The sequence below is a fragment of the Nycticebus coucang genome, chromosome 1 (assembly GCF_027406575.1).
Source record: "Nycticebus coucang isolate mNycCou1 chromosome 1, mNycCou1.pri, whole genome shotgun sequence".
Classification (NCBI taxonomy): Eukaryota; Metazoa; Chordata; class Mammalia; order Primates; family Lorisidae; genus Nycticebus; species Nycticebus coucang.
In genome coordinates, this window is record NC_069780.1 from 44,656,734 (window position 1) to 44,670,402 (window position 13,669).

Here is a 13,669-nt window from a genome sequence, read left to right on the forward strand (position 1 = left end):
ATAAAATTAGCCCACATCAGAAAGTCCCATAGTTGCAGATGCTGGTGTGGATGTGGAGAGAAGGGAACACTTGCACTGTTGGTGGGACTGAAAACTAATACAACCTCTTTGGAAAGAAATATGGAGAATCCTCAAAGAACTCAAACTATAACTCCCAATTGACCCTGCAATCCCATTACTAAACATCTACCTAGAAGGAAAAAAAGTCATTTTATCATAGAGACATTTGCACTAGATTGTTTATTACAGCTCAATTTACAGTCATCAAGATGTGGAAACAACCTAAATGACCATCAACTCAGGAATGGATTAACAAACTGTGGTATATGTATACCATGGAATACTATTCAGCCATAAAAAAGATGGTGACTTTATGTGGTTTGTATTAACCTGGACAGAGTTGAAACACATTCTCTTAGAAAAGTATCACAAGAATGGAAAAGCAAATACCCAATGTATTCAATACTAATATGAAGCCAGTATACCCACATAGGAATAAAACTCAATTTGATTTAAGTGGAAGGAGGGGGAACCAAGAAGTAGGGAGAGAGGGGAAGGGGGGGGATTGGTATGCATCTACTTAATGGGCACAATGTAGGGGTGTATGGCACAACTTTTTTTTTTTTGGCACAACTTTTGAGTGTGGGACACAACTATAAGATGGGCTCTACCTAACAAATTCAAATATTGTGACCTGATAGTTTATACCCTCACATTAACCTGAAATAAAGAAAAAAAGAAATCAAAACAAATCAGGGGGCATCACATTACCAGACTTCAGCTTCTACTACAAGTTATATTGATCAAAATAGCATGGTTCTGGCACAAAAATAGAGACATAGATTTATGAATTAGAGTAGAGAATCTAGAGATGAACCTAGCCACATATCATCATTTGATCTTTGATAAGCCTATCAAAAGCATGCACTGGGGAAAAGAATCTTTATTTAATAAATAGTGCTGGGAGAACTGATCAACCACAAGTAGAAGACTGGAACTGGGCCCACACCTCCCACCATTGATAAAAATTTATTCTCACTGGATGAAAGATTTAAATTTGAGACACAAACCAATAAAAATTCTAGAATAGAGTATGGGGAAAATACTTGACAATATTGTCCTGGGAAAATATTTTATGAGGAATTACCCCCACCCCCTTAGATTTGGTCAAGCAAAAAACTTCTGCACAGCTAAGAATACCACAACCAAAGCAAACAGCCAGACTTTGGAATGGGGGGATTTTGCATGTTATGAATCTGACAAGGGCATGATAACTAGAATCTACAGAGAACTCAAATTAACAAGAAAAGGGGAAACAACCCCATTCCTAAGTGGGCAAGAGACTTGAACAGAAACTTCTCTGAAGATTACAGATGAAAGGCCAACAAACACATGAAAAAATGCTCATGATCTTTAATCATCAGAGAAATGCAAATCAAAACCACTCTAAGTATATTACTTAACTCCAGTACGATTAGTTCACATCACGAAGTCTCAAACTTGCAGATGCTTACATGGATGTGGAGAGAAGGGAACACTTCTACAAACTAATACAACCTTTATGGAAAGAAGTATGGAGAACTCTAAAAGAACTAAAAATTGACCTTCCTTTTGATCCTGCAATCCCATTGCTAGATATCTACCAAGAAGAAAAAAAAATTATTTTACCACAAAGACATTTGCACAAGAATGTTTATTGCAGCTCAATTCATAATTGCCACTAGTCGAAGCAACCCAAGTGCCCATCAATCCATGAATAGATTAACAAACTGTGGCATGTGTGTACCATGGAATACTATTCAGCCAGAAGAAAAGATGGAGACCTCACATCTTTTTTGTTTACCTGGATGGAGTTGAAACACATTCTTCTCAGTAAAGTATCTCGAGAACGAAAAAATATACAATGTACTCAATACTAATATGAAACCAATATATAAACAATTACACAGCCACATGAATGATAAAATACAAATATAGTCCAGCAAGGGGGAGGGATAAGGAAAGAGAGAGGAGGAGGAGGGCATAGGACCATTGACGGGAGGAAGGGGGCAATTAGTGGGATCTCACCCAATGTGCACAAAGTGAGGGTGTTCAGCACGCCCCGACCCCACCCCACCCCCACCCCGTGAAGGGCTCTTCTACAACTTGAGCTTTACCTTAGAAGTGAGAACAATGTAACCTAAAAATTTGTTCCCTCATATTAATTCGAAATAAAAAGTAAACAAATAAATATCCTTTTCTTACATAGGGGTCCTAAACACACAACTGACAGCCAATTTAATTGCAGCCAATTAAAACTACCTTGAGCTTTTGATCAGCACAATTGCTTACAAATCTGCGGATGTTTGAATTTTATAATGTAGCTCCTGTCGTTGAGAATTTCATCTTTACTTCTTCTCATGTTCTTTAGAAAACTGTTAACTTGTAATTGTTCTTTCTTTTTTTATTTCCATGATTGAAAATTCTTTCACCTGGTCTTTATTACTGCACCTTTATTCTTAAACCACCTTAGATGAATACTTCACTGATATTTTCTAACACAAAATATGTGTTGACATATGAATGTTAGAGAGAAAAAAAATGCTGGGTTTAAAAGCCAACGAAAGAAAGAAAGGAAGAAGGAAGGAAGGGAGGGAAAAACAAAGCAATGGCATATTTCAGTTCAATTTTTAGTGGAGTTCTAAATGATAATAATTGCACAGTTATGGTAATTTCTACAAAAGGTGCAAGGGAAATGAACAGCATAAAACTTTCCTGCTTACCCTTCAGAAACACAGGCACAGTCTACCCCACCTCCAATACCACTCCCATTCTCTTTCTCATAGCAGCAATGTGGTGGCTCCCATTTGTAGCATCCTGAACGACAGCTGACTTAATGGGGTTTTGAACAATAAACAAGTCGACAAGATAAGAAAAAGACATTCCAATTAAGGAGGACAATGTGTACAATGCTCAACAATGACATGCAGAAATCATCAAAAATGGGGGTGGGAGTGATGAATGCCAATAGGAGACTTAGGCTTTAGTAGGTAGGTTGGAACCAAATTTGGAGGGCTTTATGTGCCACGTGAAGGAATCTGAACAGAACAGACACTTAGGTAAAAGCAAACCATTGGCAACCTGTCTTTCTCCTGTGTTTATTTAGGTTGAGAAACAAAGCTAGCTGTACCTCTCTGACTTTCTCCACATCCATTTGTAGCACGTTTTTACAATTCAGTCCATTTAGCAGCCAGATTCTCCCGCTCTGTGTATGTGAAATTGCTCTCTGGCATGAAGAAAGCCATGACTAATTCAAAAGAAGCGTTTCAGAGTGGAACTTTTGAAGACTTTTTTCAAGCGATTGAAAAATAATGAAGCATTCAGGAGGAAAAAATACACGTCAACTTTGGAAGCCAAGGGTGTTTTTCTTTTCCTTAAAGCCATGTTTCATTTTTTATTCCTGTGCAATTTTCCTCTATGGTTTATTTTGTAAACTGGTCTTGTTTTATGCACAAAAGCTTGACTTCAAATCAACGAAGTTCCCAGAATATTTTGCTCTTTCAGTACCTTCTACTTTCATAAAATAAGGGTTTCCACTGCAAAGAAAATTGCTCTGTAGAATTTGACCACATTACCCAATCAAAAGTGTGTGTGCTCCCCTTAAGGCAGGGAGCGTCACTACTGACCCACTCTCTGCAGGACCAACAGAAATGTGGCAAACTTTGTAGAACTTGAACAGTAGACAAAATAAAATCCTGTCAGCAGGCCTAATAAAATTGGAGTGTGTTCTATCCGTCTAGTTTTACTTTTTGGAGAGCACAGAGTGTTGTTTGTATTGTCATTTAGTTTGTTGACGTTGTGAGGAATAGGAAAACAGATGGCTGTTGCGCTTAATGGAGGCTCTTTCAAATTATTCATTAAAATCACTAGTTTTGTCGCACCACTTTTCAACACAAATGTGTCAACATCAAGACCAGTGGGTGTATACCGGGCTTCAGGAAATCTAGAGGTCTTGATAGTTTTATCACTGTAATTTTGTCACACAATGAAGTAACAACGGACTTAAACAAATGTATTTATAGGACAGTTGAAAGTCTCATGGTAAAAATAGACACAAGATAAATCTTCATGCGTCCTAATTAACTTTTGCTTGGTCTTAGGAGCACGGTATTCCCACGGACATGGGTTACGCAGTGGCCCCGCACCATTCAGGCGTCTACCCTGTACACGTTCAGCTTTATGAGGCCTGGAAGAAGGTTTGGAATATTAAAATCACCAGCACTGAAGAATACCCTCATCTGAAACCAGCTAGATACCGGAGGGGCTTTATCCACAAAAACATCATGGTGAGCTTACTCCGGTATGCATAGGGTACAACCAGTTCTGCCAGATTTATAGTCCTCATTGGAAGAAAGCAAAAAATGAGAAGAATAAATATTACAAGCATAACTGTAGGAAAAGTTCCATGCTGCAAGGAACATATTTGTCATATCAAAAGGGTGTTTTAATTAAAGAAATTTCTGTTCTTCAAATATGACTAAAATAAATTATTTCTAACTGACACTGCTACTGGAAAGCAGGCAGTGATGTTAAAATACTAAGAAAATGTTACATCTAACTAGAAGATGATTTTTAGTAACCACCATTTCTTTGGAAAGTTATTTAGTATGTAAAACGAACACCAACTCTGTCTATATTAACCATGCTGCCCTTTTACAAGGCAAACTGTGTTCTTCTCTTCCCATGCTAAGCTAAAAAAAGCTCAACTATTTGTAGTGAGAAGCCATATGTGAAGTCCTGCTTGGTTATTAACAGATAATAATATAAAGTACAAGTGACAGATGAGGTTAATTAAATCATTTACATCCATTGTCTAATTCTCTCCATGGCCTCCCTGTTTTGTTCTGGTTTTTTTTTAACATGGTAGCAAATCTGCATTGTCCAAATATGTAGCTAATATTTTGTGAGACCTCCAATAGCTAATGAGTAAATCCCATCTTTTCCCCAAACCAGAAAGTCTAAATACGGTATAGTGAACCTCGGAATGAGCCTCCTTATTTAAACTCACACATGGGGAAGCAATGCCCTGAAAAAGAACCCTGAAGGGTGAGCCACCATACACCCTGTCACTGATACATCAAAGAGAAGTCTAGCCTCTACAGTAGGGGGTAACTGACTTCTTTTCAGACAATTTTCCAGTGTCTACAAAAATTACACAGTGGATAGTGCCATTTAACCTAGATCAACTCCCATCTTGACTTTTCCTTCAATAAACACATTATAAATGCCAGATGGGGACATAATGGTCACATTTTGTGTCCCCTTACTATGTACAGAAAATGAACTTATGGTACCTCAAACGGCAAGCTTTATGACCAGGGAGAGCTAAGAAAACCTGGGTTACATTTTTCATTTATCCTGAAAATATTTTATCTGTATTTTAAATGCATGAATCCTGCAGGTAATCGAAGCTCTCACAGAGCTCCAGTTTTGATGGAACTATCCCTGGGGTTCCACTTTTGCAGCCATCCATGGAAACTCTCTATATTTGGTTTGTGGGCTCTTGGATGAGAATTTCCAAGTGAGAAATTTTCAGCAGATAGTTTATTATGCAAGGAGAGAAGACAGGGCTAGAAGCCATCTGAATAGAGAAGTAAGTTGAGACCACAACCATCAATATGTCTTCCTACAGAGAGACTGCAAAGAAAAAAGCAGGGAATTGAGAAGCAATTCCTGCCCTTTTACAAAGCAACCTGTATTTTTCACTTTACCTTGATAAGCTCCAAAATACACTCATATTTTGTTTTATAAGATGAAGGAAAATGTTTTGATGACACATTCATAGATCAAGCTCAGAAAACCACATTATCCCCTATTCAAACGAGCCATTGATCATGTGTTTCTTATTTCAGTTCTGTAACTCAAACATCACACTGACTCCACTGACTTCCAGTTAATTCCTATATTTCATCACTAATGTCTTTATATCTTTTTATTTCCTTTCCCATAGGCACCATATTAGCTCACTGCCTTGATTTTCACGTGTTAACTGTAGTGCTGGCTTCTACTTTGTCTATTTATGGCTTCCATCCACTCCACACTGCACAGACAGTGCCAACTCTTTAATCTGTCTTCATCACTCCCTTTTTCCTGGCCTTCCCAACACTGATCAGTTCCAGTTGTTTCCATACCCCTTAATGTTCTCTTTGGAGACCTGAAAACAATCTGAACCAGTGTTTTTCCAGCTTATCTCATGGCACCCTTGAGCCTATAGTTAATCTACTGCGGCATACTTAAATTATATTGATCAAAAAAAAAGTAAGAAAAGAATATACTTACTGTGCTTTGAACATCTTTTGAAAATAATGTAATTAATGATCTTTAAAAATGTTCGCAGCACACCAGTTGAAAACCACTGATCTGGACCTTTCTGTCATTTATTTCCCTGTAGCTTACTCAGACTCACACCAGCCTAAACAGCCTATAAAAATTTTGCTGTTTCCATGCCTTTGTCATTTTTTTCTACCAAACGACTTTTTGGCCACTCTACCTATTTCTATTCCCTTTATTCTTCAATATCAAGTCCCATATCTTACATAATTGAATATAAGGCACTTTGGTATATAGCAGCTCAATACCTATCTCATACCTAACTTAGAACTACAGTGATGCTGTTCTCCTCTGGATTCCTATAACATGACATTTGGTAATTCCATTAGGAACATAAAAGCCAATGACATTTCAAGATGTTTGAGCTCTGAGCAGGGTCTCTGGGCCTCCAGTTTTATTGAATTTTCAACTGGGCAATTTTTTATTCTCATTTACTAAGGGATTGATGGAAAACCAGGACTCTCTAACTCCTGCTTGTCACATGTGACTTTCTGGAGAGAGCCAGAGACCTCTAAGATAATAGACTATACTTGCTATGTTTAATGGTAATGCTCATCAGTAGAGATCCCCATTAATCCTGCTGACAGCCCTCTAGGTGGTCTTTACTGGTAGCCCCCCATCAGTACTTGTTGGCAGTTACTCCTGACTGAGGCCTTAGATACAGGATATTGGCTTCAGGTCCCATTACCCAAGACTCTTGCTGCCCGTTGTTGTCATAATCATCTCCCAGTTATTGTCAGCAGCTGTAAGATACTTCATTAGTGTCTTGAATTTTGGACCTGACAGTGTTACATTCCCAGACCAGGTTGAAGGGCAGTCCATAACAGAAGGCTTAAATTCCTTTCCTACCACAAGAGAGTTGTGTCAAGGAACATGTCCACCATTCTGTTGCAAGGCAATGGAACATGACCCTTGTCACTCTCCTGATCACCTCCTTGGCCACCTGAGGTGGTCCTAACTCCCCCAGGGCTCATAGGGACATCATCAAACTCTCAGCAGTAATCATCCCAAGAACCTGGCACTTCCTCTTCGCTGTAATGAAATTCAAATAATTTCAGAAATCAACAAAATTCAAATTCCTTTTTACTTCTCGCTCCAGACTAAACGGACTAAACGGGGACACTTGAGTTCCAAAAATGATCCTGTATGTATTTCATAATTTTCTTAGCAAGATACTCAAACTGAACCCTGAAAGTAATTCAGTTGGAGACACACTTTTAAAATGTAACACTAACCTGGCATTTAACATCTGTGGACATTTTATTATTTGGCTTTTGCGTCTTTCTCCTTAACCTGATATATCTTGAATCCTTCAATAGAAAACATACATCTTTGCGTTGTTCACATTAACTAGCATAAAGAGCTAGCACACTAGCATGGAACAACTCTGTGCTATATATTAGTATAGAGTCCATAACTAGTTCCGTAGAACTAACTCTATGCTCTGGGCTAGCCGATAGTTTAGAATAAGCATGTATTAAATAAATGAATAAATGATATAGAAACCATTCATTCCAAATGCTTTCAAAATTCCATTATTAATTTCTAAAACATTACATTTCTAAAAAGTGTTAGGAAATACATTTAATTCGGTTAGAATGTGTTTGCGTCTAGTTCTTTCTGTCATTGATTTTGTACACAGCCTTGTGAGAATGCCTAATGCTTTTAAACACAGGCATCACCTCAGCTAATTCTCGGAGCTTTAAAGTTATTTTTAATTGTTTCGTCAAGATAGGATATAACTTTTACCAATTCACCAAAATAAATAAGATATACAGTTTTAGTTTATACAGCCACATGCGATGTATTGATTGATGGTGCTGAGAAATATATTGATTATGTTTTCTAAGAAAAGTTTCTGAGGATTAGATTAAAATGTATTACAACATACATTCAAACTAAAGGAGAAAACACCTATGTTTATCAAGGGTCATAAAACATGGGAAGTCCTGAACAGGTCATACTTCGAAGGTACCAAATCATGTGTGCTTTATAGAGTCAAGACAGAAAAATAAAGATGGCTGTGTTTAGGACAGTAAGCAAAAGACCCATTTGTGAAAAGATTCCATATCATTGATACCTCTCTGAAGTATATTCATTAGTTTTCTGCAACTTCAAATGTGTAGTGACAAAAACAGGTCACCATGAAGTAATTATATAAGATTTAACTGAAGTCTCTGCCATCTTGCCCAGCCTTAGTTCACACCTTCCTTTATAATTACATTGATATCTTACCAGGAAATCTGTAAAAACTTGAAAAAAAGTCTTTATCATAAGTGTATATAATTAAAGAAAATAATAGCTTCCCTATACAAAGGATGAAAAGACGACCTTTTACTAAGTGACCTTTCATCATTTTGTTTGTCACACTTTCTAAAAATTACTTACCAAATGGGTAATTTCTTTTTTTCTTTTTTTTTTTTTATTGTTGGGGATTCATTGAGGATACAATAAGCCAGGTTACACTGATTGCAATTGTTAGGTAAAGTCCCTCTTGCAATCATGTCTTGCCCCCATAAAGTGTGACACACACCAAGGCCCCACCCCCCTCCCTCCGTCCCTCTTTCTGCTTCCCCCCCTCCAAATTGGTAATTTCTTTCTCACCTTTGGAGCTGGCAGGCTTCACACTTAGAATCTGGAGCAGCTACCTTAGCCTTCAATGGGCCTTTCAGACTAGAGCAGATACTGTGATTTGTGTCTCAAATATTTTGTCTAATATAAAATGTCATTTCCCAAGAAGCATATTAAGTTGATCATTGAGTTCATTTTCCAGTGCATATATAGAATTTGGCAGAAACTGAAATTCTTTAAATTTTTGCCTACTGAGATTACATTGTAGCACAGACAATGCCAATATTTTTAAAGTCTCATTTTTACTTTACTATTTTTACTCGTCTAGGCCTCATAATAGAAGTATTGAATTTATGATTTAAAAAAGATACATGGCTATAAAGTTCAAAGCCTGTTTTAGTTGTAAAATATATCTTTGAAAAAGATTAAATAAACTACACATTCAACTATCATTACCTTTCCTTCCATGCTAATATCACCCTGTCTCTTCCAGGGGGTGAAGGATTGTCTTGGCCCTAGGGAGAGCTGTCTAATGACACCAGCTTGTGCATCACCTTCCATGAGAATAAAGCCAAATTTCAACAAATTAATTGATTGAAAGGAACTCATTCCTTATTTTATTTTATTTAGTTTTTTGAGACAGAGCCGCAAGCTGTCACCCTGGGTAGAGTGCCTGTGGCATCACAGCTCACAGCAACCTCCAATTCCTGGGCTTAAGTGATTCTCTTGCTCAGCCTCCTGAGTAGCTGGGACTACAGGTGCCCGCCCCAACGCCTGGCTATTTTTTGCTTATAGTTGTCATTACTGTTTGGCAGGCCTGGGCTGAATTCAAACCCTCCAGCTCTGGTGTATGTGGCTGGCGCCTTAGCCGCTTGAGCCACAGTCGCCGAGCCAGAACTTATTCCTTATTAACTTTTCCTTCAGGTTCTTCCAAGACAAACCTGTGGACTTTTCACTCACACAATTTTCTACAAAGAATATCCTGGAGGTCCTAAAGAGCTGGATAAGAGTATCCAAGGAGGCGAACTTTTCTTCACTGTGGTCCTCAACCCAGTAAGTACTTCAAGTCATTCTTGAAATTAATAATGAAAAATGATCAAATGAGTGAAAATTACCCCGACAAAGACACAAGGGACTGGGTAGTCATCAGCTCAATCAGCATGGCGTTCTAGTCCTAACACAGTAGTAAAAGCTACATGGAACTACAGCTAAAAACTATCAACAGCGTGAGAAACTTACAACAGAACCAGAAGTTCCAGCAGATCCTCTTCTGTACCGGAAAGTGACCAGAATTTAGAGATTCTTGCTTTTGTGAAGAACAAAACTATAAAACTCTCCTATTTCCAATGGGGCCAGTTTTTTTTGTTTGTTTTTAATCTAGGCAACCATTATTGCTATCCTTTTTTTTTTTTTTTTCCATTTCAGTGTATAAGCAAAGTGGTAGAGGAGTGAGATAAGCAAATAAAGTCACATTTTCTACATTTATGTCAGACTGGTCTTGCTAGGTCGCTGGCTGAGGCAGAGTATCCCATTTAACGGGATAATGCTTTACTCCCTAATACTAGTGTGTCAGCTCCACAATGAATCATTCGCACATATACCCGCCTGAGGCAAGTTTTAGGAAGTTGTGTGGAGAAGGAACTGATTGAAGTAAGCAGTACAAGGAAAAGAATGGATTTTATTTCCTTTCTGAAAGTCACTAACTTAAGAAGTAAAGATAAGCTTTTTTTTATCAGGAGATGTATGGGTTTGCCCCTAGCATTTGCAATATTCAAGATGAAAAAAATGTAATTATCCTCAACTGTGAAAAAGTTTCTAAGAGTAAAAAATGTTGAGTAAGGTAGAGATAAAGAGAATACAGTTTGAAAGACCCCTTTCTTGATCTTGGGTCAGAGGTCTTGCAAATATAATTGCAGACACTGTGTTCTCGTTATTCTTGTATTCATCTATTCGTCCTATTTTTTAGCTCCTAGAAAATGGGATAGAAGTGAGGGTAACTCATCTTTGTGTAAAATCTACTTGTATATTCAAAAATCAGCATACTTTCAAGTAGTGTGGCATTTGGCCTTTTGGAAATTTATCAATATTCAGATCCCTAAAATAAAAATAACTCCTCTTTATACATCAGAAATCATCTTCAGCTCCTACCTAAAGAATCAGTTGAAATACTCTTAAAATATTAACATTTTCACCAATTATTTTAGATATTTCAATTTATCACTTATAAAATTCTGATACACATTTTCTTTCCTCATATAGCACTAGGGCTATGAACAGATAATCATCTATTTGATTCTTTTAACCAGGAATTGCTTTGATGCTTAATAAGTTCCTGGTAGTATTGTTATTTCAGAATTTCTAAACCAAATGAGTTTCATTTAACATGGAAGAAATTCGATATTAAATCACTCCTGTGCAATAGATTTACGCTAGGAATTACACTCATTCGTGATAAGAAATATTATGCCTTTCATTGGTTAAAAATAAAATTATTCCCTTAATTAAAAAAACTCATAGTAAAGCTGTGTTAATCTTGGACACTAATGGGACTTACTGAGCAAACTTGTTAGCAAACTTCACTATTTTGCAAGCCTTTATCAATAATCTTTGGCAGTTTTATTTGTCTTGAAGAGGAGATTCATAGGAAATAAAGAGGAGGAAAGAAACTTTTCTAATTCTTTCCAGATTTAGAAAACTCTCAGTGGACAGTTACGTTCAGAAAAACACTAGAATTCAACACAAATAACAAATATTTTCAGCCATCACAAGATAGATGAGGAATCCAAAATTAACTTAATCCGGTAGTAGGCAAATATTGTTAACAGTTCTCTTTCCCTGCGATGTGTGGTTGAGAAGCCTCCATCAAGACTCAGCCCAAGCCTCGCCAAAGGAAAGACTGCTACTATTAATCAGTGGTGTCCACTTTGCAGAACAGGGTAAGGAGCAGAAGCATGTTTCCCACGAATTCTCCATTTCAAAATTAAATTAGATAAAGTTTGTGTTGAAATTGAGAAAGATCCAGGTGCAGCGAGGCATGCTAGTAATATAGCAGATAACATTTTTGATTAGGTCAGAGTGAGAACGAGAAAATCTTGACGGAATCAAAGTATACAAAAGGTGCAGAAAACACACGAATTTAAATCACAGTGGATTTGAAAGATAGTCATTGTACATTTAAGTAATACCCCACAGGCCTTAATTAGAAGTGCTATTTTCTAAAAAATGCCAAATGAGGCTATTGTTTGCTACCAATAGGTAGATATGTCTCAGAAACATGACACTCAAATACATTCAATTACATGTAAGCTGAAAATGAAAACAGAAGCAGGTTTCATATTTTTTTAGTAAGGTTTTATATTTTTCTCCCATAATATCAAAGGGCTGTAATAACTTTCACCAGTACTGGAGCGAGAGGCGGCTGTAACGAGGTGACTCTCAGTTAAACTGAATAAATCACAGCAAAATTAAGGACTCTTTAAACAGAATAACTCTCTGGCCCAAAATGTTCTACTGTTACTGAAGTATTTTTAGTTACAAAGGAAAGAAGTGTCAATCAAGTGAATGAATAAAAATAAAAAATGATAAAGACAGATGCTAGCCCTGAGTAGGGGAGAGAACACCTTGGCCATTTAATTGGCCATTCCCAATATAACAGGTGAACACACCTGATGTAGATTGGATGCAGAGGTTGTTTTCTGGCTGTTGTTTTGTTTTGTTTTTCTTGTTTGTTTGGGTTTTGAGGTTGTTTGTTTTTCAAAATGTTAAGAGAGTGCAAATGGTTTTGTTACATGGCTAGACTGTAATGCTGAAGTCAGGGCTTTTCAGTGAGCTCACCACCGGGAGAGTGTTCGTGGTACCAGACAGGTAAGTTTTATCCCTCACTCCCTGCTCCTCTTCTTAGTTTCCAATGCCTTTACCTCTTTCAATGCCCTCTTTCAGTATCCATTGCTTAGCTCTCACTTGTTAGAACATGCGGAACCTGTTTTTCCATCCTTGAGATACTTCACTTAGGATAATGCTCTCCCAATCCATCCACGTGCATGCAGAGATTTTGATTACTAGATTTGGAGTTTCAGATCCAGGTGGGAGGTAGACCTAACAGGTTATCTGAGTCTGAGATGATAAAGATTTCGATTCTTCTCATTCTACTTTTTCTGATTCTAAACTCAACCAGAAACTTCCTTTCCTCATTATGATTTACTTTCCTATGTAGACCCTACTATAGGAAAACGATGTGTTAGAAACTTTCAAGGATCTTAATTAATGATAACAATTTTATAAATTTTCTTTTAATTGATGAATATTTCCCATGCATCTTGACTGCCAGGAAAGGGCCCTCTAATTGTTTAGTCAGTAATTATGCAGTATTTCAGTTTCTGTCTAATTTATAATTTCTCATTTCAAACTAATACATTTCAATAGTCTTTTTAAAAATTAATTGGTTTCATGGGCTTTGCCAATTTTCTTCTGCCCCTGAGAAATGCATTCTTGTCAGTGTGCTAAAGCAAGTTTTAGAGACTGTCAGGCTGAGGAACAGACTCTGAAGTATTTGTTAATTATTCAAGATGGAAGAAATTACCTTGTAAGACACCATGGGACAGAGCCACTGGATGCACCCCAGGGTCACTGTTAGCTACCTGCACACACACATGCACGCAGTAGGAAACTTCTACACAAACATGTAATACGCTCGAACCCAAATATTCTTGATCAATTCACAATTCTACAG

General features: G+C 37.3%; 1 protein-coding gene across 1 annotated transcript in view; it reads left to right on the plus strand.

The window, feature by feature from the left end:
* Positions 1 to 13,669, plus strand: part of LOC128571765 (bifunctional heparan sulfate N-deacetylase/N-sulfotransferase 3) — a 202,940-nt gene that overhangs the window by 105,369 nt on the left and 83,902 nt on the right. Inside the window, exons 5-6 of the mRNA XM_053571469.1 lie at positions 4,140 to 4,325; positions 9,865 to 9,993. Coding sequence (XP_053427444.1) covers positions 4,140 to 4,325; positions 9,865 to 9,993 — 315 coding nt within the window. The remainder of the gene's footprint in view (positions 1 to 4,139; positions 4,326 to 9,864; positions 9,994 to 13,669) is intronic.